Here is a 24,129-nt window from a genome sequence, read left to right as displayed (position 1 = left end):
TAGGTGTTTATCAATGTTTGATTTGTTTTCAAATTCTTTGTGGGTCTGTGTGATTTGTGGAAAATGTGTGTCACTAATGTGGTCATACATTTGGAAGGAGTTTAGAACGTTCAGCACTGTTTCCACCACATTTTACGGGCAGTGAGCACATCCTGTCTTTTCTTGAGGGCCAGGTTTGCCTATGGTGACCTTTCACAAAAGCAATGCTTACTGAGTCTGTACATAGTCAAGGATTTTCTTAATTTTGGGTCAGTCACAGTGGTCAGGTATTCTGCCACTGTGTACTCTCTTTTTAGGGCCAGATAGCATTCAAATGTGCTACATTTTTGGGTGATTCTTTCCAGTAGTTATTTTGCTTTCTCATCATTTGGTTGGGTCTAATTGTGTTGCTGTCCTTGGGCTCTGTGGGGTCTGTGTTTGTGAACAGAGACCCAGAACCAGCTGGCTGAGGGGACACTTCTCTAGTTTCATTTCTCTGTAGGTGAGGGCTTTGTGGTGGAATGTGTGGGCACCGTTAGGGCTGTGGCGGTCATGACATTTTGTCAGACATTTTTTTGTCATGCAAAAGACTCGTAATTGACCGTTAATTAACATAAACCCGTTTAGCATCTCCAGGCCTCCACGCATACAGTACAAGCTGCATACAAGCAGCTGATGCAGGCTCGTGCAACATCTGTAATAAATCAATGTATATACACCACAATAAATCCTTTATTTATTTTGGGCAGGTCTAAAGAAATGATGATGATGATATGAAGATTTTTTTTTTCAGAAGAACAATATAACTTGGCCTACTGTATGTTATCTGGCTATGCGCCATGCCATAGGCTGTAGCTTGTTCATTTAACAGACAAGATAAGCTTATAAGTCCCATGCCATTATTTTATATTATGATTTTATAGTAAGAAGAATATAATTGAACTAGCTGAATAACATAGAAGGATATTTTTACCATTCCAGAGAGAGTGCATGTATGAAGTGGTTATGTTGAGCGTAAAAGTGATATTTTGAAACAGGGTCTATACACTAGATTTCGAGTTATTTGGTAACTTTAGTTGTTAATGATGCAAACCGTAGAATGTTTTAGAAATTAAAACATATATGGCCTGCAAGATGCGACTATCTGCTATTGATGATTTGAGAAAGTCGCAAAGAAAGGTTACCCTCTGTTCCTTGCCTCAGGCTGCACAGATTGTTATTACATCAAGTGATCATATTTTCACCCATCAGACTATTCTCAATTTAATCTTGTCTTTACTAATATGTCAAATTTGTTTTGATTTAGAATGGTCCATTATCAAATGGTCAGGGGCAGGGGAAAATGTATGTCATCTGTATGCACTGGAATAGTGAATGGAGGCCATTTTCCCGCCGGTTCGATTTTAACTCAAGCTGGGTAGGCTACTCCGGTTATTTCACTCCACACATCAACCACTGTTTGAGGAGCATGCAGTCTCTTGCTGCGCGACTCTGTATGCCATGGGCTCTCCAACCCTGTTCCCGYAGCTACCCAGTGCTTCATTTGGGAAACCAAGTGAAATCTGTTCAGGAACATCGATAGTAGCCTAACATGTTTTCACATCAAAACATATTTAATTCAACTGTTGACAGCCCCTCTCTCTCTGCATGCTTCAAAATCAAATACAAATTTACTATAATTGAAGGGCAATTCTGAATTTGTTTAATTTTGGATTATAGGCTAGACCAATATTGAAGAAAAAAAAGACATCTCAAATCTTTTGGGGGGGTTTTCTGTCACGCTTAATAAAAATTAGGATGAGAATTGTCGGAGTGGCATTGACTAAAATACAGTAGAATAGAATACACTATATACAAATGAAATTAGTAAAGCAGTATGTAAACCTTATTAAAGTTACTAGTGTTCCGTTATTAAAGTGACCAGTGATTCCATGTCTATGTACAGTTGAAGTCGGAAGTTTACATACACCTTAGCCAAATACATTTAAACTCAGTTTTTCACAATTCCTGACATTTAATCAGAGTAAAAATTCCCCTTAGGTCAGTTAGGATCACCACTTTATTTTAGGAATGTGAAATGTCAGAATAATAGTAGAGAGAATGACTTATTTCAGCTTTTATTTCTTTCATCACATTCCCAGTGGGTCAGAAGTTTACATACACTCAATTAGTATTTGGTAGCATTGCCTTTAAATTGTTTAACTTGGGTCAAACGTTTCGGGTAGCCTTCCACAATAAGTTGGGTGAAATTTGGCCCATTCCTCCTGACAGAGCTGGTGTAACTGAGTCAGGTTTGTAGGCCTCCTTGCTCGCACACGCTTTTTCAGTTCTGCCCACAAATTTTCTATRGGATTGAGGTCAGGGCTTTGTGATGGCCACTCCAATACCTTGACTTTGTTGTCCTTAAGCCATTTTGCCACAACTTTGGAAGTATGCTTGGGGTCATTGTCCATTTGGAAGACCCATTTGCGACCAAGCTTCAACTTCCTGACTGATGTCTTAAGCTGTTGCATCAATATATCCACATAATTGTCCTTCCTCATGATGCCATCTATTTTGTGAAGTGCACCAGTCCTTCCTGCAGCAAAGCACCCCCACAACATGATGCTGCCAGHCCCGTGCTTCACGGTTGGGATGGTGTTCTTCGGCTTGCAAGCCTCCCCCTTTTTCCTCCAAACATAAATGGTCATTATGGCCAAACAGTTCTATTTATGTTTCATCAGACCAGAGCACATTTCTCAAAAAAAGTACGATCTTTGTTCCCATGTGCAGTTGCAAATCGTAGTCTGGCTTTTTTATGGCGGTTTTGGCACAGTGGCTTCTTCCTTGCTGAGCGGCCTTTCTGGTTATGTCGATATAGGACTTGTTTTACTGTGGATATAGATACTTTTGTACCTGTTTCCTCCAGCATCTTCCCAAGGTCCTTTCCTGTTGTTCTGGGATTGATTTGCGCTTTTCGCACCAAAGTACGTTCATCTCTAGGAGACAGAACGCGTCTCCTTCCTGAGCGGTATGGCGGCTGTGTAGTCCCATGGTGTTTATACTTGCGTACTATTGTTTGTACAGATGAACGTGGTACCTTCAGGCGTTTGGAAATTGCTCCCAAGGACGAACCAGACTTGTGGAGGTCTCCAATTTTTTTTTCTGAGGTCTTGGCTGATTTCTTTTGATTTTCCCATGATGTCAAGCAAAGAAGCACAGAGTTTGAAGGGTGGCCTTGAAATACATCCACAGGTACACCTCCAATTGACTCAAATTATGTCAATTAGCCTATCAGAAGCTTCTAAAGCCTTGACATCATTTTCTGGAATTTTCCAAGCTGTTTAAAGGCACAGTCAACTTAGTGTATGTAAACTTCTGACCCACTGGAATTGTGATAGAGTGAATTATAAGTGAAATATTCTGTCTGTAAACAATTGTTGGAAAAATTACTTGTGACTTGCCAAAACTATAGTTTGTTAACAAGAAGTTTTTGGAGTGGTTGAAAAACAAGTTTTAATGACTTCCAACCTAAGTGTATGTAATCTTCCAACTTCAACTGTATAGCATTTCTTAATAGCATGCAATTTGTTCGGCTTCAATGTCTCATCATGGTTGAGTATTGTTCTGTTCTAGTGGATTGTAATTTTGCTGTGGTCTGATAAGGATGTCAGTTGGCTGACTGTGAACGCTCTGAGAGACTCTGGGTTGAGGTCGGTGATAAAGTAGTCTACAGTACTACTGCCAAGAGATGAGCTACAGGTGTACCTACTGTATGAGTCCCCTCGAACGCTACCATTGACTATGTACAGACCCAGCAGGCGACAGAGCTGCAGGAGTTGTGACCTGTTGTTTTGTCGTAGTTGTGTATAGGGGGCATATTGGGGAGGGAATGCTGTCAACTCCAGGTAGGTGTTGTCCCCATGTGTGCTGAGAATGTCAGGTTCTTGTCCAGTTCTGGCATTTAGGTCGCCACAGACTTGTACATGTCCCTGGTCCTGGAAATGGTTGATCTCCCCCCACTATGATGGAGAAGCTGTCATCATTAAAGTATGGGGATTCTATTGGGAGGATATAGGTAGCACACAGAATTACATTTTTCTCTGTTGAGAGAATGTCCCTATTAATTTCTAACCAGATGTGAAATGCTCCTGTTATGATTAATTTAATAGTGGGTTATGTCTGATCTATACCAAATTAACATACCCAAAGTCATCTTCCTGTTATACTCCTGATAGTTTGGTGGATGGGACTACCAGTTCTCTGTAACCTAAAGGGCAACCAGTGGGTCCATCTCCTCTATACCATGTTTCTTGTAGGACTGGTGGTACTGTGGTCTGGGTGCAGGTCTGGGGGGGGGGGGTCTTGCAGGTCTAGGTGGGAGTCTTACAGGTCTGTGTGGGTTGCTCATTGCTCTGTTGCTCATGTGTGAGGTACTGAAGCTGCGGTTAAGTGCGATGTCTTGCAGGGTCCTGGCAAAGGTGGGGACCATGGCCTTGTAGAGATGTACCTAGCTATACAGGCTGTCCAAATCCAGGATGGGGTTTTGAGGCACAGTCACGGGAAATGCTTGCATTCATCCTCTGTATGGTGACAGGTTGAAAGTTTTTATGTGGTAGCAGAGTGGTGATGGCCACTCGTGTGTTAGGGAAAGTGGAAGAAGCTTTTTCAATCACTCCCTGGAGGTCTGTGGCCACCCTTTTCTGCTGGGCCCTCAGGTCGTTTGTATCTGTGTGTATAATTATGTGCCTGGGGGATCCGAATTGGTCCTCTGATAGCAGCTCCAGGTCTCGCCGGGTGTTTGGACACCACAGTTTAGCCACTTTGTGTTTAGGAAATAGTTTGTTTTCTTGCACAAATTTCCTGTTTGAGTCTATAAGGAGCACAATCTATCGCGTTTGTGTGTCCTCAGTGGGTGTGTAGCGGTGCTCAGGAGGGCTTTCAGGGGGTGCTAGGAGGGGTGTCTGATGGGTTGGTGGGTCCTATCTTGTCTCTCCCCCCCTCCCTCTGGGGTCAGGTGCAGTAATGGTCACAGCTGGAAGCCAAACCCATGTTCTCACTCACACACAGTTTCTATGTTTTTATGTGGATTGCTCTGCTCCTGGTGTCATTCTCACTACAGTAGATTATGTAATCCATGCAGGGCTAGTGCATCTTCTTTCTCACTCACTTACACACACACTCTCCTTCCGCCTGGCCCCTCTGTGTGTCTGCCTGTGGCCGTCTCTTCCACCTCTCTCCGGTAGAAACTGTGTGTGTGTGTGTGTTTGTTTGTGTGTGTGTGTGTTTGTTTGTGTGTGAGCGTTTGTTCGTGTGTGTGCGTTCATGTATGGACGGAACGTTGAGCTGTATATGAGAGAGCAGTGGGTTCTTGCCAACTTGTCTCAACGGGGGCTAGGCGGCACGTATGTTAGTATGTTAAATAAGCGTGCGTGTGTGTCACATGGTAATGAGCAGGAAAGAAAGGAGGAGACGGGCGCGAGTCCTCGGGGGCCCCAGCCATAGTGCTTTGATCTGAGGCCCCCCTCAATCCCACAACCCCACAGAGACGACTCCCTCTGCCACACTCTGTCTCTACCCAAAGCCTTATACTTTGTCCATCTGCAGTTATAGAGATAATCTACATAAAGGCCATATGATGTGTGTTAATAAACATATTTTTTTGCATAGGTCTATGCATTAGATTAAGTTACCCAATTTTTTTATTTATAGATTCCGATTCGCTTTGAAATCTTTGGTACATAAATAGCTTGTGGCATTGTGGCAAATGACTGCTCTGTAAATGTGTTGTCTCTATATTGTAACTCTGGAGTTCTAGAAGGATAAAGACCACTAGCTCTCAGAAACAGCTCTGTTTGATGTCCTCAGAACAGCTGTGACTTGCTGTCTTCATGTCYGTAAAACTGGACTCTGCTGGGCGAGAGCAGCCAAAGCCCTGTCTGTGCTATTGATTTTGAATTTAGACCTGAGCATGTCTGACTTCTCAATTGGGTTTCTGCCTTGATGAGGTGATATGTGTGTAATGCACTCTAGTTCTTTGGTCCTCACAAGACTGCTTTCCCCCACTTTTTTCCCTCTTCGTTCTTCACTCGCTACTCCTCTCCTTTAGCCACCTTGTTCTTTCTGTTTCCTTTTTTGCTCCTTACTCATTTCACTCTCTCATTCTTTCCCTTTCATACTCCTTCTCTCTCATACTCTTTATACTCCCTCACTATATTTATTTATTTCTCTCCCTTGTTTCTTTTATACACACACATTCTCTCTTTCTCTGTCCCTCSGTTCTGTTGTAAAGAAGTTAGTGTGTACAGTAGGAGTGTTTGCGAAGGAAAGAGAACCGCTGAAGCGCGATAATGGAATGCATCAATTCACTCTGCCGTTTGGGTACGATCCACCCTAAATCTCCTCTAACCATTCCTCCTTCTTTCCCCCCTTTTCTCTTCCCCTCCCCCTTTCCTCCTCCCTTTTTCATGCGTCTGTGGAGGAATGTCACTGTTTTGGCCCAGGCCCTCAAGGTGTCTATCGTCCCCCCGCTTCCTCCACACCCCCCCCACCCCCCACCCCACCCCCACCCCCACCCCCACCCCCACGTCATGCCTGGGGCTCTCCATTGATGCAGACAGAAGCCCGGGCCTCAGTGTTTAGCGTGCCACGATCTGAAATTTTAATGCACTGCTTTACAACACAGACCTCCCTACACACACACATTATCAGCGCGGCGTCTGCTGGCTCGGTCTCCCCTGAGCCTTCCCCATTTACTGCTCGGCTGAGCAGCGTGCCCGCCCAGGCACACACACAAACACACACAGACACAGGCCCCGGATCAGGCGTAGACTGACTGACTTATTCCTCTTCCACTCAAAGGCACGCACACTCACACCTGCTTACCTAAAGGAGTTGGCTTGCTTTTGTTTTCATGTATGCCCTGTGTGTTTGTGAGAGCGAAACACGCACTGCTGTGCCTCGAGCATTAGGTCGTTTGGTGTGTCTGTGTTTGTCTCTGTGTGTCTCTTATTTTGCATTGATAATAGTCCAGCTGGAGGTATGACCGTGTGTGTACAGTACAGTACAGTGGATGCTCCTCCTAGCGGTGGGCTAGAGGACAGTATAGATAAAAACACCTTTACCCAGCATACACAGCAGATACAAATGGCTTACCTGGTATCACTTTCTGTATAAATTAATGCTATCCTCACACAGCAAAATGCATTGTACTGGCTATTTACGGTTGACGTTGGCTTTTTGCTGACAATCATAATTTGCTGTCCTATTTCACACATGTGCAAGTGGGTATTAATATGCATGTACGAATTGTAAATGTGTTTTTTGCATGTAACAAAGAAGTTTGGCATTTATGTTTGACCTTTTTGCCTTTGTTGTCGTTTTAGCCAGCTTTCATCACTTATGTATTAAATATATGCAGCTATTAACCTCTTAAATGTAAAGTCCCCATATTTGGGGACCCTATTTTTTTATTCAATTCAGTCTGGTATGAGAAGAATAGTTCCTATCTGCAAAAGCAGGGTGTCTGCGGAAAGCTGAGTAGCTTGGCTATTGATCTGTGCCTTAAAATCTTTGGTATGACTTACTACCATATGCGGGCATACGAATGTATAAGGGCAGGCCGAGCCGATGACCTAATTTCAAGATGGCTGCTACCTACATTCCGGTTAGCGTTGTGAAGCATACACAAAGTAAACACAGAATACGTTGATTCACACCGAAAGCCGGGACACCACAGATCACGAGGATGTCTTATTTGTCTGCTTGTGACCTACCGTTATTGATCACCAGCCCCGAGAGTCAAAATGTTTATTTTACACAAGGTTTTCACCAAACAGCATTCATCTTACAAAGTAAGCTTAAATGTGGTCTATGTTTGAGCTATAGCTAAATTGGGGATAAGAAATGAATCCTTAGGTTGATAGGAACGAATCTAGCCTATTGCCAGTATTATCTGATAATGTATGACTTAATAGCAACATCAAATGTCCACTGAGTGACTATTTTTGCGCATGAAAAATATGTGTCCTGCATCCATCACACAGGGGATTGGCTACTATGGCACATTGACAGTCTTGTAGCCAATGAGATAAGCTTTCCAGGGATATGCAGTTGACAAGGCCTAGAACCTTTTAGGCTAAATGCGAACTATTGTTACCTGGCTCAGAGACGAGACACACCGAGCACAATACATTACTTTGTAAACAGACTTCACCGCTTTAATTTCATCGCTTTAGCATTAAAGATGGCTTCTCAAAAGGGGGGAAAAAGTCAAAACRAAGAATATCGAACAGGAAGCTGAAAAGAAAAGGCAGCTATGAATAAGCATACCGACACAGAAGCTTTGAATAAAATACTGGAGCCGGACTCTGATTAGGGGAGCGATTTGGATGAGGATTTCGACTCGGCCGACGAATATTGCTTTCTAGAAGGATTGGATCCACTTTTAGATCTGTAAGTACATTATTTTCATGACTATATAGCTAATTGAGTATATGTATTTTGTTTTTTGTAAGTTGTCTGCTTTTTGTGCTTTGGATTTAGTTTACATAGGCCTATGTGTCACGTTCTGACCATAGTTCTTTTGTGTTTTCTTTGTTTTAGTGTTGGTCAGGACGTGAGCTGGGTGGGCATTCTATGTTGTGTGTCTAGTTTTTCCGTTTCTATGTATGACCTGATATGGTTCTCAATCAGAGGCAGGTGTTAGTCATTGTCTCTGATTGGGAACCATATTTAGGTAGCTTGTTTTGTGTTGGGGTTTGTGGGTGGTTGTCTTCTGTCTTTGTGTTCTCTGCACCAGATAGGACTGTTTCGGTTTTGCCACGTTTGTTATTTTGTATTTGTGTAGTGTTCACGTTTTTCGTCTTTTATTAAACATGTTGAACACGAACTCTTCAGACGAAGAGGAGGAAGGCTAACAAGTAATTTCAATGTTATATAATTCCAAAGTAGTTATTGTCATATTAGGTCACTGTTTACTGTTCTAAATTTCATCCTTGTAACTTCTCTCATGGCCATTGTTTATTTGTGGTTCTCACCTCTGCCTTTGTCTCCAAAGTGTTACTGTTTGCATTGTGTGTGTGTGTGTGCTTCACACCTTCTATGCGAGTCTCTGTACAGATAAAGTTTAGGCTTGGTGTTTTTACTTCACAGTAATGTCGTAGTCAACTGTAATTCTGTGTCTTACAACAATACATCCCTTTATTTTATTCACCACAGAGTGGAGGATGCAGTCGATTTGGATGATGACATTTGGTAGCCACCCCTCCCCAGCAAGCAACCCCTTTCTGACCCCATCTGATGGTTCTACATCCACTTTTCACAGATCTCTTGAAAAAGAAAATAGAGGTTTGTGGCACCATTCGTCCTAACATAAATCGGGTTCCCCAAGACTAAGGTAAACAACATGACAAAGACAGCGGAGAGGGGGACCATATGTTGGATCAGGACTAACAAGCTGCTTTTTGTGACACGGAAGGACACTAGGGAAGTAACTATGCTTACCACACAGGATAAGGCATTCAATAAAAGGAAGAATTTCCCAGTTTCTGTGAAGGACTACAATGCCAACATGGGGGGTGTCGACCTATCTGATGCTCTGATAGGCTACTACCAGGTCCTCCACAAGACCAGGAAGTGGTATAAGACTTTTTCTACCACTTTGTGGACATTGCTACAGTAAATGCTTTATTCTCCACAAGCAGATGGCCAAAGCAAAAGGTCAAATCCCTCCCCTCTCTCCCAGTTGGCCTTCCGAGAGCAGCTGGTGTTGGAAATGGCTGAATTGGAGGCCCAAAGCAACCTCACAACCATCACAAGACGCCCCACTCAAGGTGAGCGCCACTATCAAACACACATGCCAAAAGGAAGAACTGCAAGTTTGCACAAAACACAGGTGGGGAAAAGGGTGAAATGCCAGATCTTCTGTCCGAAATGTCAGTTGGCTTTTTGTTTCCTGGCAGAGAGGGACTGCTTCAAAGACTATCACTACATGCACAAGCTATGGTGAAAGTGAAATCGAATAATCTACACCTGGATTGTAATAGTTCATCTTATTTCTATTTTAGTGAAGGACACGTGTGTAACCAAGTTTGTGTTTGATAATACATTTTATATATTTTTTTTATGTTTATCTGTTGCTTTTATATTGTTTTTGTAAACAGTTCATTTGAATGTGGGACCAATACTTTGGATATGCCTAGGCTAAATGTTTAGGCACTTTGGAGAGGTTGAAAAAACACTTGGATATCCCCTGTATGTCCCCCGACACCACCACAATGTTTGCAAGAGGTTGGTGTGGTAGATATGTAGTTCTTATAGTGAACAATAACTTTTAGGCACATCCAGAGTGCGAAAACAGTGCAATTACCACATTCGGACACTTTGGAGAGGTTGAAAGGACACTTGAATGTACCTTGGATACCCCATAACACCACCACAATGTTTGTGAGGTTGATATGGTACAAATTGTGTTTTTATACTGAACAAATAGCATTTAGGGATTGGAAATATGTAATAGCACTGGAATGTTCTCATTTACAGACATATGCCACTTTGGAGAGGTTTAGGGACACTTGGAAATGCCCCGTGACCACACCTGACACTACTTACTAAAACATCTGCCCATTTCTAGTTGTTAGCTCTATTAATCCCATTTTTTATAATATTGTTCACATTTTGTGAACATCTGATGTGTTTCCAGCTCTAGGCATCAATAATTCACTCATAGCTTGTCAATGAAAGATTACTTTCAAAAWAAAAAAAGGATTTGTTTTTATTTTGTGTGTGCTTGATCTTGTGTATTCTGAACTATGTAACTCCTATCTTCTGATCATCTCATAATCTCCCAGATGTCTTCTTTCCAAATATACCACATTTTGGCATGTCAGAATCATGTAATTACACATGACTAGCAGTTACTTTTGGGTATGTCTATTTAGGCAGAAATCTAGATTATCTAGAGGTATTGAGCAAGACTGAAGTGTTCTGTTTAGTATGTTCAAACTATAGTTGGCTTGTAGTCTTTTGGGGGACTGCTGAAAGCCCAATTTGAATTAATCTTAACCTTTGGACTGACTAAAGTGCTTTTAAGAACTCCATGGAGGCAAATACGATCTTATCCATTTAGAAAACTGCCGTCTAAATGGAGTGAGGTGTTTTGGTATGTGTGTGCATGTGTGTTTGCACGTGGGTGTTTGTTCATGTATGTAAGGTAGCTAGCATTGCCAGGGGGCTGAGGGCTCCAGTACACCTGGCTCTCAGCACACCACCATGTGTATCGCTCCAGTGGAGCCCGTTTTAGAAAATCCCCAAACACCCAACTGCACTTTGATGTACAGACCAGAGCCATCGCACGCTTCTGGGCTATGTAGACTGATGATTTTGTGTGTGTGTCTTCCCCATCTCTCCTGCCTCTGTGGTACCTCCTGGGCCCAGTTTTTCTGAAGTAATCTAGATTTTGCCGATAGGATTAAATGCATAGAAATACAAGGATTCGTCTGTAGTACTGTACACGTGCGCTTGTTGTTTGTGTGTAGATGAGTATACATTGTGTGTGCTTGCGTGACTGTATATATTTGTTATTCGTGCATCTTCAGCCCCATTGAGTGAGGTAGAGAAAAAGGGGTAGAGAGAAAGAGAGACTGCAGAGAGGGAGAAAAAGGAGCGAGAAAGTAGGACAGTGGGTAGAATAGCTAGTGACTACAGTGTCAGGCCCACTGTGAAGGGTAGAGGCTGACTGAACACCTGGGGAGGTGTGTGCACAGCTGCAAGAGGATGTTTGTCCATGGTCAGGTGCCTGGACGAGGCTTAAGGTGAGGGACACACACACACACACACTAACTTACAGTAACACACAAGCACATACACATGCTATGCACTCACATGCTCATACACACACACACACACACACCACACACACACACACACACCACACACACCACACACACACACACACACACACACACACGGTTGCCCAGGTAGTTCCAGCTGTCAGGGCACTTTACCTCTGTCTGGGTGCTACTTTTTCATTCACCTTTAGATCTCCGCATAATACATCAGGTTCCTGTAAAATACAGTGTTTGAACAGAGAATGAATCAGTCTTCCAATGCTTTTGGACGTACCTGGCCTATCTCCTCACCCTAGGGACGAACTGCACCCCATATAGCTAGTGACTAGTGTCAGGCCCACTGTGCAGGGTAAAGGCTGATTGAACACCTGGGCCCTCCACACACACACACACACTCTGCGTGACCTCATTGCAGGTGTGCATGCGGTTAAGAAAACAGCAGTCTCTTGCTTCTCCTCAGCCCAAATTGGATGGGAGAGGTCTTAGATCATGAAGAGCTGGGCTCTTTGAGCGCGCCTGCCTGTGTTTCTGTTTCCTTTAAAGATTAATGTCCTATTGATCGAGAAGGCTCCGCAAACAGCAGCTCTGGTGCTTTCCACAGAGGGCCCTACGCTCGCTATCTCATACACAAAAACATATGTGACCCACCAGCTCAATTCAGTCTTATGTAGCAAAATTTGAAATTGTTTTTTACATTGGATAAAAGTAGAGACTAGAAAATGGTATATCATACACTACAGTTGAGGAACATTGGGAAAGTAATTCTGCTTGGAATAAACTTGTAACCCCACTTTTGAGAAAATGGCMTTTGAATGTTTTGGTACACCTGCCGGAGAGCTCTTCTTTGTCTACACCCATTCAACATTGTTGACACCCTCATAAGCTTTAGCCCCACCCATTTTTTGAAGGATTCACATGTGAGGCCATGTGCTAAACAGAGTGAGTACAGTAGTGTACTAAACAACCAAAGATTTCAAGACTAAAGGCTGGTTTATACTACGTCTATCGACATGTCTGTAGACAGTTGTCACAGTTATATCATGAACATTCTATTGTTGTTTGACAACTTAGTTAGTTAGTTTCTAGCTTTCTAACATTAAGTTAGCTGGCTAGCCAGTTCAAATAATGACCAAATCAATGCTGACAAAGTCTTAACTTTAGCTAGTTTTTATTAATTATTACTTGGAAATAAACTTACATCAAGATCACAATTTACAAGTTAATGGTGAGCTAATTACAGAAAATAGCTTACGGTTGCGAGTGTGACGAAATAAAAGCAGGGCATTCTACTGGACAATTTTAGAACTTGGACACTGTCTCGTTTGGCCTAACGTTATATCCTAATTTGACTTCGGTGCAGGTCATGTTGTTCTTCACATTACCGGCTCTGATAAACATGCACTATATCAAATAAAATCTATGTTTATTTGTTGCATGCACAAGATACAGAAGGTGTAAACGGTATAGTGAAATAGTTACTTGCATAGTGGAGTCTTTTGTAGCTAGCTAGCGAAACAATAAACCATAATCGGCACGTAGCCTAGTGGTTAGAGCGTTGGACTAGTAACCGGAAGGTTGCAAGATCGAATCCCCGAGCTGACAAGGTAAAAATCTGTCGTTCTGCCACTAAACAAGGCAGTTAACCCACTGTTCCTAGGCCGTTATTGAAAATAAGAATTTGTTCTTAACTGACTTGCCTAGTTAAATAAAGGTCAAATAAGAAAAATCCAAACTCAACGTTAACATGGCATCGTGACAGAGAGGGAGAAGCGTTCATCTATGTACAGTACCAGTACCTACTCATTCAAGGGTTTTTGTTTATTTTTACCTTTTTCTACATTGTAGAATAATAGTGAAGACATCAAAACTATGAAATAACACATATGGAATCATGTAGTAACCAAAAAAGTGTTAAACAAATCAAAATATGTTTGATTCTTCAAAGTAGCCATCGTTTGCCTTGATGACAGCGTTGCACACTCTTGGCATTCTCTCAACCAGCTTCACCTGGAATGCTTTTCCAACAGTCTTGAAGGAGTTCCCACATATGCTGAGCACTTGTTGGCTGCTTTTACTTCACTCTGTGGTCCAACTCATCCCAAACCATCTCAATTCGGTTGAGGTCAGGTGATTGTGGAGGCCAGGTCATCTGATGCAGCACTCCATCACTCTACTTCTTGGTCAAATATCCCTTCCACAGCCTGGAGGTGTTTTGGGTCATTGTCCTGTTGAAAAACAAATGATAGTCCCACTAAGTGTAAAACCAGATGGGATGTCGTATCGCATGCTGTGGTAGCCGTGCTGGTTAAGTGTGCCTTGAATTCTAAATAAATCATAGACAGTGTCACCAGCAAATCACCATCACACTATCACCTCCATGCTTCACGGTGGGAACCGGTCTAATGTCCATTGCTCGTGTTTCTTGGCCCAAGCAAGTCTCTTCTTCTTATTGGTGTCCTTTAGTAGTGCTTTCTTTGCAGCAATTCGTCCATGAAGGCCTGATTCACACAGTCTCCTCTGAACAGTTGATGTTGAGATGTGTCTGTTACTTAAACTCTGAAGCATTTATTTGGGCTGCAATTTCTGAGGTGCAGTTAACTCTAATGAACGTATCCTCTGCAGCAGAGGTAACTCTGGGWCTTCCTTTCCTGTGGCGGTCCTCATGAGAGTGTCAGTGTCATCATAGCCCTTGATGTTTTTTGCGACTGCACTTGAAGAAACGTTAAAAGTTCTTGACAATTTCTGGATTGACTGACCTTCATGTCTTAAATTAATGGATTAATGTTGTTTCTCTTTGCTTATTTGAGCTGTTCTTGGCATAATATGGACTTGGTCTTTTACCAAATAGGGCTATCTTCTGTATACCACCCCTACCTTGTCACAACACAACTGATTGGCTCAAACGCATTAAGAAGGAAAGAAATTCCACAAATTACCTTTTAACAAGGCACACCTGTTAATTGAAATGCATTCCAGGTGACTCCTCATGAAGCTGGTTGAGAGAATGCCAAGAGTGTGCAAAGCTTTCATCAAGGCAAAGGGTGGCTACTTTGAAGAATCTCAAATATAAAAAGATATTTTCATTTGTTTAACACTTTTTTGCTTACTACATGATTCCATATGTGTTATTTCATAGTTTTGATGTCTTCACTATTAGTCTACAATGTAGAAAATAGTAAAAATAAAGAAAAACCCTGGAATTAGGTGTGTCCAAACTTTTGACTGGTACTGTATATGGGTAACAGAGTCTAGCTAGCTACATTTTCAGATAGTATATGTTTCTAATTTTGTCCGAAAATTTGTGTACTGTTCGCTGGATGAATGCTTCTCCCTCTCTGTCACTGATGCCATGGTTGCCCTTAGTTTGAAGATGTTATCCGGAGACAGGTGTTTTATACAACAGCCTTCTGTGTGTTCTCTTTTTGACTCCCTACACATATTTTCAATCAAACACCAGAATTTTCTCCATCTCCTTAGCTATCATACTCTGCTTCCACTGGGCATTCCACTGATTTTAAAACTCGGTCAACTTCTTCCGTGACAATAACACTGTTGAACGCTGGTTCAGAAGACTCTAACAATGTCTGGTTCAATTAATATGTTTTTACCTAAATCCGGGATTCGTTTTCAGAGTCAGAGAGAGTCAGCATGGCACAATCATCCTCCAGAAAGTGGAGAGCATTAGCAACACTTTTGCAGTTCTTTGTGATATCTCTCAAAAAAACTGAGGTAGAAAGGATTACCTACACATACTGAGCAGCTCATGTTATAGACAGAAGCATGCTACATGGCTGACCAATCCTCTCTCCTCTCTCGGCATGTCCAGCCCATCCATTATCTCAGCCAATCATGGCTAGCAGGAAAGTTCCTGTCTTTTTTTCTGTGGCTAAACCAACTACGCTCGTAATTTAACAATAAAAATGTGAATTTTCAGATAGCATAAAAGTTTGAGGCACATGAAAGTTCACGTTCCAGAAAGCATTTCTGGCCCAAAATGTATTTGAATAAAAAATAAATGTTTACGCTCAAATGCCTCTCCTGTGAAGTAGTGACGTGGGGTCCCGTGTGGCTCAGCTGGTAGAACATGGCGCTCTCTCTTTCTCACATATAGTGCACACACACGCCGACACACACACTCTCGACACACACACAATCTCTCAAGCTGTTCCATGGAGAGCCCATTCTCTACCTCTCTCTCACACCCACTCTTTGCCAGTCTCTGTCTTTAGTGGAGCAGATAGACAGGATGTGTGTGCATGTGCGTGTGTGTGCATGCGTGTGTGCGTTGGTATGTGTGCCCACAGAGCCAAGAGCCAGTTGAGCTGGTGCAGGCAGGGCCTTAGCCTCAGCAGAGCTGTGCACATTAATAACATCAGCCTAGCACATGACAGGCCCTGGGAGGGATGGGAGAGTGAGAGGCAGAGGTGAGAGAGAGAGGGAGGGAGGGAGGAGGGGAGGTGAGAGAGGGAGGGAGAGAACAAGGGGAAAGAGGATAGATGAGAGGAGAAGAGGAAGAATGGAAAGGAAATTATAGGAGGGGAGAGAGAGATGGAGGTGGGGTGTGTGTGTGTTTGTGTTAGAGCGTATATCTGTTTGGAGAAGTGTGTGTGTGTGTGTACACATCCATGTAATTTGTGCGAGTGTCTGTTTCTCCATATCTGGGCGATCTGTGTTGATTTATTTGAGTTGGCCTGAATGTACGGGACGCATGTGGACAGGCGCTCAAATGAGCAGCCTTAAACCCTGATGGCAGTCCGATTTCCTCAGCCACTCGCTCCACCAAGAGATAAATGTCAAGTTTGTTCACGCCTCTCCCCCCAACCCGTCGCGGGTTGTGTGCGTCTCCCAGACACCGGCACGGTGCTATGAGATGGTCTCGGGCACGCTGGCGGTGGGCTTTTTTGACGGTGGCGTTTCTGCTCGGTCGGAGCTCCGTTTCCCTCCCCGGTGCCCTGATGTGTTGTGATTTGGCATCGGGCTGGGTTGATGAGCCTTTTCTTTCTCTCTCTCTCTCTCTCTCTCTCTCTCTCTCTCTCTCTCTCTCTCTCTCTCTCTGTCTCTGTCTCTGTCTCTGTCTCTCTCTTTATTTCTCTGTCTCTCTCTCTATTTATCTGTCTCTATTTATGATATGCCACGGCCAATGTCCCTTCACTCATCAACATCACACCCCTTGCTGTCAGTTGAGATTTATTCTTCTGCAGAATAGGGGACTGGCTGATACACATCCCACACACACGAACACACCTCCTATTTTCATCACCAGAACCCCTTAAAACCCACTTTCTTTTTTCACAGAGGCCTCTTCCTCTAAGTTATTATATTATGACTGGCGAGCCATCCCAAAAGAGCCTATTTATAGTGTTCTCCAGTGCTATAAATGACATCACAGGCGGACCTCCACAATATTATTGCAAACCCCCACAGTGACGCTGTAAGCAGAGCTCCATGGCCCGAGCAATATAAACACAGCTCTGGATTGATAGAGAGATTCAGCAGCAGAGCATGCCAGGCCTGGTAGCATAATACAATATGTGTGTGACCGTGTGCGTTGTAGGACAGAACTGGAACATTTCAGTCCAGATGTTAGCTTTAGCTCTATTTTGGGCGAGCGCAGCAACGGGGCAACAACACTATCAGCACAATGCTATTTCTTCCCTCTGAGGACATCTTTTGTATGTTGGGAAGAATGGTATCATATGTGGAGTGTTGTATGAATGATATCCCCACCCTATTCATTTCCCCTGGACTTTGTAACCAGGCACATAAAATAATGGTTCATGGTGCTCTACTAAATGATGTGTACTTCCTGCATAGGCTGTGCTAGCTAGGTGGATGAGTGTTACGGGTCCAGCAGTATCATTGTCTCTTGGGTCTGTGTGGTTGTTGTGGGTGGAAACTCTAATAAAAGTGGGGAACAATATTGTGACGAGCAGCCCGGCCACATCAGTGTGAAGAATGGCCATGTTAACATGGCCTTCCATTCTCCTCCTCCTACTCACACACACACAGCGAGAAGAGCCAAACCCCGGGGGCCATTTTGCCTCTCCAGCCACAGAAAGGTTAAGCAACTACACCAGAAGAGAGAAAGAGGGAGCGAGTAAGTGAGTGAGGGGAAAAAAAGACAAAGGAGGAAAGCGAACAATCTCCAAGGCGACATTGGCTGTGCTGAAAGAGAGCGGGAGGAAAATGAAAATCTAATGGGCTAAATCTGTGAAATGTCGTGCTGGCCCAGGGGGATTGGGCTGGGAGTAAGGGGGCACAGGATATGAAGGGAAAAGAGAGAGAGGGATAGAGTGGTGAAGAGGAAAGGATTACCAGAGGCGTAGCGTTCCGGACTCGTCCCGGCCACAGAGCCCGACCAGAGGAGTTAACGGCTCATTTCCGACAGGCAGCGATGGAAAGGTCAGGGCGGCCGAGAGAAGAGGGCCCCGGCCCTTGGTTTTGACCAGAAAACCCCAACACATACCTTCAGCACCACTACAGGGGCCATTTGCACACCTTCGGTTCACTCTGGCTCAAGTCATCTGAGGTGGTGACGTTTTAATGTCAGGTATCGGGGTTCATAATGCATCCAGGGTGAGCTCAACAGACAACATCATATTCAGCACATTTGCAGTATTTATGATTAAGCATTCTGGATGAGTGGTAGAAGAATTGTGGAGCCCCAACACCTTAACCTACGGCACTGTTCCCAATGTCTCTGGGAGTCTTGTTTATAACTGCACTGTTCCCAAAGTCTCTGGGAGTCTTGTTTATAACTGCACTATTCCCAAAGTCTCTGGGAGTCTGGTTCTATAACTGCACTATTCCCAAAGTCTCTGGGAGTCTTGTTTATAACTGCACTATTCCAAAGTCTCTGGAGTCTTGTTTATAACTGCACTATTCCCAAAGTCTCTGGGAGTCTTGTTTATAACTGCACTATTCCCAAAGTCTCTGGGAGTCTGTTTATAACTGCACTGTTCCCAAAGCTCTGGAGTCTTGTTTATAACTGCACTATTCCCAAAGTCTTCTGAGAGTCTTGTTATAACTCACTTCCCAAAGTCTCTGGGAGTCTTGTTTATAACTGCACTATTCCCAAAGTCTCTGGGAGTCTTGTTTATAACTGCACTATTCCCAAAGTCTCTGGGAAATGTTCTTGTTACTTACAACCTCATGCTAATCGCATTAGCCTACGTTAGCTCAACCGTCCCGTGGAAGGGACACCGATCCCGAAGAGGCGCAGGGCAAACACCTCCGGTCCTCTGTAGTCTGGAGTCAGGGCCTGTACTGTGTGAATATGGTTCACTGTTCACCCGGAGGGAGATGTTTGTTCACTCTCACTGTGGTCTGAATTTGGTTTTACGCGGTAGCGACTATTGTGACTGACTGTGTGGGGGTATTGTGGGTGCCCAGACCTAGACAACCAAGACATGTWCCCCAGAAGGTGCTGCCTGCTCTGGTCTTAATCCCAGAGTCTCCGGCTTAGATTCCACATTTACCGGCATTCTGCATAAATTCTATTGCATTTTTGGGGCAGTGATTTCCATGCATTGACTATTTCTATATGTATGCTTCATAATAGATGTCTGGAGAATCACAACAAATTATTTCCCTTAGCTTGCCTTGTAACCCTCCAATAGAACAGTCTTGTTGTGATGTGACAGTCTATTGTCCTTGTCCCAGTGTAACTGGGTTGTGTTGTAGCACGGCTGGGTGAGGGGATGGGGGTGAAGTGGGGGATTGTGCATCGGTGCCATGACCACAGATCACACGCTGTTAATACATTTTTTTCCCAAACCTAATCGCTGATCCTCCTCTCAGCGTTACAGCAGTATTTCCTTTCCCTAATTCCCAAATCCAGGCAAATCCAAAGGTATTTAATAATACTTTGCATCTGTACCTTGATTGAACTATCAAATTCCAAAGCTATTTGGGTTGCATTAGTATCAAGAGCAGCACACATTGTTAATGCCTGGGTATCTTGTTAAAATCACAACACTAACTGGTTGGGAAAGCTTTTCCTCATCTCTCTCTCTCTCCAGAAGCTTTTACAATTGGATTGTGTTGTCCAAATACAGAATGCTTTTAACAGTAGAGGAGATTTAATGTCCTATGATTTGGACTGCAGCCAGAGGGTTGTATTGGCCCCATGTGTGTTGTTTCAATCCACAACAATATTTGTTTGTGGCCGTGTCTCAATCAGCAGTATCGGTATCACATTGCAATCTTTTATAGAAGCAGTTGATCTACAGTTTGTTATGAATAACAATGCATCTCAATGATAATCCCTGCTCATTACAAATATGCCATGCACTTAAAATGTGACACAAAACCCAGTTAACATAATTTAAAGCATTCAAAGTTATTATCTATAATTAGATGTTGCCATTAAATTAAGCATGGCAACATTTTGCTCCACTCAGCGTGTGAGCGTTGCCACAGCCTGAGCCTGCATAAATGGAAGGGGCCCACTGAGAAGAAACCGTTATCTGAGCCCTGCAATTCTGACTGGCTGGGGTAATTAAAAAACCAAGGGTAGAAGTACCACCGTCAACCCAAAACACACACTCACAAACACACACTCACAAACACACTCGCAATTGGTTGCATGACACAAAACCCGATAGTGTTTCTATTTGCTGGAATGGATTTAACACCTGTTTCTCTACCACGATAAGTGAATATCAAATTAAATGTAAAATATCACATTTTCAAACGCAGGTTCAGTTCCAACTAGTGTAGTAAATCCTATTGAGTCACTGAACAATTGTCCAGTAGCTGACGGAGGAGCACAAAGTGTGGGATAATACTAACCAGCGAAGCATACCTTTAACCCTGGGGTTAAGCATGGAGAGATGTGAATAAACTCCTAAGTCGAATGCCATTTGTGGGCTTGAGCCCGGCCGCTAAACAGAATGGAAAAATATGATATGAGATTAGTGTGTATTAAGGGGGAGGCCTAAAAACGATATTAGTGTAATCCCTCTGTTTTACGGCAGGGCTTGTCCTCGTGGCTCAGGAAGGGACAGAGTGGCAGGGAGACGGAAGGATTAGGGTGTAACTGAGAGGGTCTTAATGGGCATGGGYCAGGCCGGGACGAGACATGCAGCAAGCCAACTCTAGAGGACGAAGCTCTCACTATCAAACACACAAACACATACAGTAGGAACATATTGTCAGGTTTCTGTATACAGTAGGAATCCAGTCTATATATACAGTTATGGTTGTAAATATATATTGTATAGATGTATACAGAATTATGTGCAAATGCACCTACAGAACATTACAGTGCATGTTAACACTCAGTCCCACTCATGTGAACACACAGTTATCTATCACTCTACAAATTTACGCTATTTTATACTGTGTTCCATCCTGTTGCTTGTGTGCCAAGCCTTTTGTTTGCCTCCTTGTTGATTACATGCCCTGTTCTTTCTGCAGGGCCGATGAGATTGAAGTGGTGATGTCAGACCTGAAGAGAGCCAATCAGGTCAGTCCCTGGCTGTTTTTAACCCCTCATCACAACCATCCTATCAAAGTGTGTTATGAATATGCAAAGATACATACTACTCATATACACCCTTTGGCCTTAGTGTCAGTGTGTATTTTTAAGCAGCTTGATACAGGAGTTGCTCTGTTTCAAATATGTTCAAAATTGTGTTCCAGAAAGTATGAAACATGGAAAATTCCAAAAAGAAAAAGTTAAACTAGCCTCTTGAAGAACAATACAGACACACATAGGCTATCCTATTAGAGTGTGACTAATCTGGCGTTGCCTCTCCATCTTTGGYCCCCTTTAATGTATTTCTTCATGTTTTCTGCCCAGAAACATCATAGCGGTGATTAGGCATTATTTACACTGAGACGACCCTTTGATATCTGCCGAGAATATAAGCCAAGATAATGAGCAGCAGTGTAATTACTCTCTATGGGCATTGGGTCTGGAGTTGAAAACTATTTTTTGCGAGGTTCATCAACGCTGTCTTTACCATGGGATCTTGTTTATATCTAGTTTGTTAGACTGTGAATTAGGGCCGGGACGATACCAGTATCGCTATACACGTCAGTATCGTGGCAAGGAAACAAAACACGAAGCAGATTTAACTTATTTCGAAAAACAGCCCTAATGTTGAAAAAACATCATTATGGTGTCATCCAGAGTCACATGTAAACTCAGCAAAAAAAGAAACGTCCTCTCACTGTCAACTGTGTTTATTTTCAGCAAACTTAACATGTGTAAATATTTGTATGAACATAACAAGATTCAACAACTGAGACATAAACTGAACAAGTTCCACAGACATGTAACTAACGGAAATGGAATAATGTGTCCCTAAACAAAGGGGGGGTCAAAATAAAAAGTAACAGTCAGTATCTGGTGTGGCCACCAGCTGCATTAAGTACTGCAGTGCATCTCCTCCTCATGGACTGCACCAGATTTGCCAGTTCTTGCTGTGAGATGTTACCCCACTTTTCCACCAACGCACCAGATCCGGGCTCTTCGCTGGCCATGGCAGAACACTGACATTCCTGTCTTGCAGGAAATCACAGAACGAGCAGTATGGCTGGTGACATTGTCATGCTGGAGGGTCATGTTAGGATGAGCCTGCAGGAAAGGTACCACATGAGGGAGGAGGATGTCTTCCCTGTAACGCACAGCGTTGAGATTGCCTGCAATGACAACAAGCTCAGTCCGATGATGCTGTGACACACCGCCCCAGACCATGACGGACCCCTCCACCTCCAAATCGATCCCGCTCCAGAGTACAGGCCTCGGTGTAACTCTCATTCCTTCGACGATGAACGTGAATCTGACCATCACCCCTGGTGAGACAAAACCGCGACTCGTCAGTGAAGAGCACTTTTTGCCAGTCCTGTCTGGTCCAGCGACGGTGGGTTTGTGCCCATAGGCGACGTTGTTGCCGGTGATGTCTGGTGAGGACCTGCCTTACGACAGGCCTACCATCCCTCAGTCCAGCCTCTCTCAGCTCATTGCGGACAGCGACAAACCCCCCCCAAAAAGCCCTTTGGCCATGCGTCTATTACCAGAATGCTAATATAATGAGCCCAAGTAATAGCGAATTTCCATGGAGGCTGCTAGTTAAATATGCTAACCAGCGCAAACGGAAATAAGCAAATTGCAAAGACAGGTAATCCAGCTCATAAAGTTATACATATATAGATAGGAGCTACTGAATGTCATTTTTGGTGAGTTTGGACATTTACAATCAAATGTGAACGAGAGACATTGTGCAAATGAACAAAGTTTTGGCACATGCTTTTCTGATGGAAGAACAGTACTGGCTCTGAAGCAGCATCTGTACACGCTGTGTCAGTATGGAGTCTGGAGTCGCTGGGCAACGGGCCTGCCTGCTCTGTTTGGAGAAGAGTGGGGAGTAGCAGGAAATCAAGCAGTGGGAGCTGTACAGATAACTCATTCAAAGGGCTTAGACTTCTCAAACACGGTAGAAAGCGAACACTATATGATGCCCCGTGACCTTATTAATTCAGCCACTTTTTTTTTTTTTTTCACCTTTATTTAACCAGGTAGGCCAGTTCAGAACAAGTTCTCATTTACAACTTCATCCTGGCCAAGATAAAGCAAAGCAGTGTGACAAAAACAACAACAGAGTTACACATAAACAAACGTACAGTCAATAACACAAAAGAAAATAAAAATTGAAAAATCTTTGTACAGTGTGTGCAAATGTAGAAGAGTAGGGAGGTAGGCAATAAATAGGCCCAAAAGGTGAAAATATTTACAATTTAGCATTAATACTGAAGTGATCGATGTGCAAGTAGAGATACTGGGGTGCAAAAGAGCAAGAGGGTAAGTAATAGTATGGTGATGAGGTAGTCGGGTGTGCTATTTTCAGATTGGCTATATACAGGTACAGTGATCGGTAAGCTGCTCTGACAGCTGATGCTTAAAGTTAGAGAGGGAGATATAAGACTCCAGCTTCAGTAATTTTTGCATTTCGTTCCAGTCATTGGCAGCAAAGAACTGGAAGGAAAGGCGGCCAAAGGAAGTGTTGACTTTGGGGATGACCAATGCAATATACCTGCTGGAGTGCGTTCTACGGGTGGGTGTTGCTATGCTTAGATAACTTGCAATTTAAACTTAGGGGTCGTGTTAACGCAGAATTCTGTGTTTTTCACGCAGGAAAAAATTATACATTATACACAGATCTAAAATGCTTCTTGGAATTTCTACTCGGTATCAGACAAATTTTGTGCTTCTGTTTTACTTCTCCACTTAGAATGCCCGTTTGTGAATTCTCATCTATCAGCAGACAGTGCTCTTACTGATGTGTAGCTACTTAGACTAACTTTAAGCAAAACA

At 43.2% G+C, this 24,129-nt stretch overlaps 1 protein-coding gene across 1 annotated transcript in view; it reads left to right on the top strand.

The window, feature by feature from the left end:
• Positions 1–24,129, top strand: part of cux1a (cut-like homeobox 1a) — a 131,520-nt gene that overhangs the window by 46,252 nt on the left and 61,139 nt on the right. Inside the window, exon 9 of the mRNA XM_070434296.1 lies at positions 21,228–21,276. Coding sequence (XP_070290397.1) covers positions 21,228–21,276 — 49 coding nt within the window. The remainder of the gene's footprint in view (positions 1–21,227; positions 21,277–24,129) is intronic.

This window comes from Salvelinus sp. IW2-2015, linkage group LG23 (assembly GCF_002910315.2).
Source record: "Salvelinus sp. IW2-2015 linkage group LG23, ASM291031v2, whole genome shotgun sequence".
In the NCBI taxonomy this organism is placed as follows: domain Eukaryota; kingdom Metazoa; phylum Chordata; class Actinopteri; order Salmoniformes; family Salmonidae; genus Salvelinus; species Salvelinus sp. IW2-2015.
The sequence above is the reverse complement of the archived record's forward strand: the minus strand, read 5'-3'. Positions and strand labels throughout refer to the sequence as shown.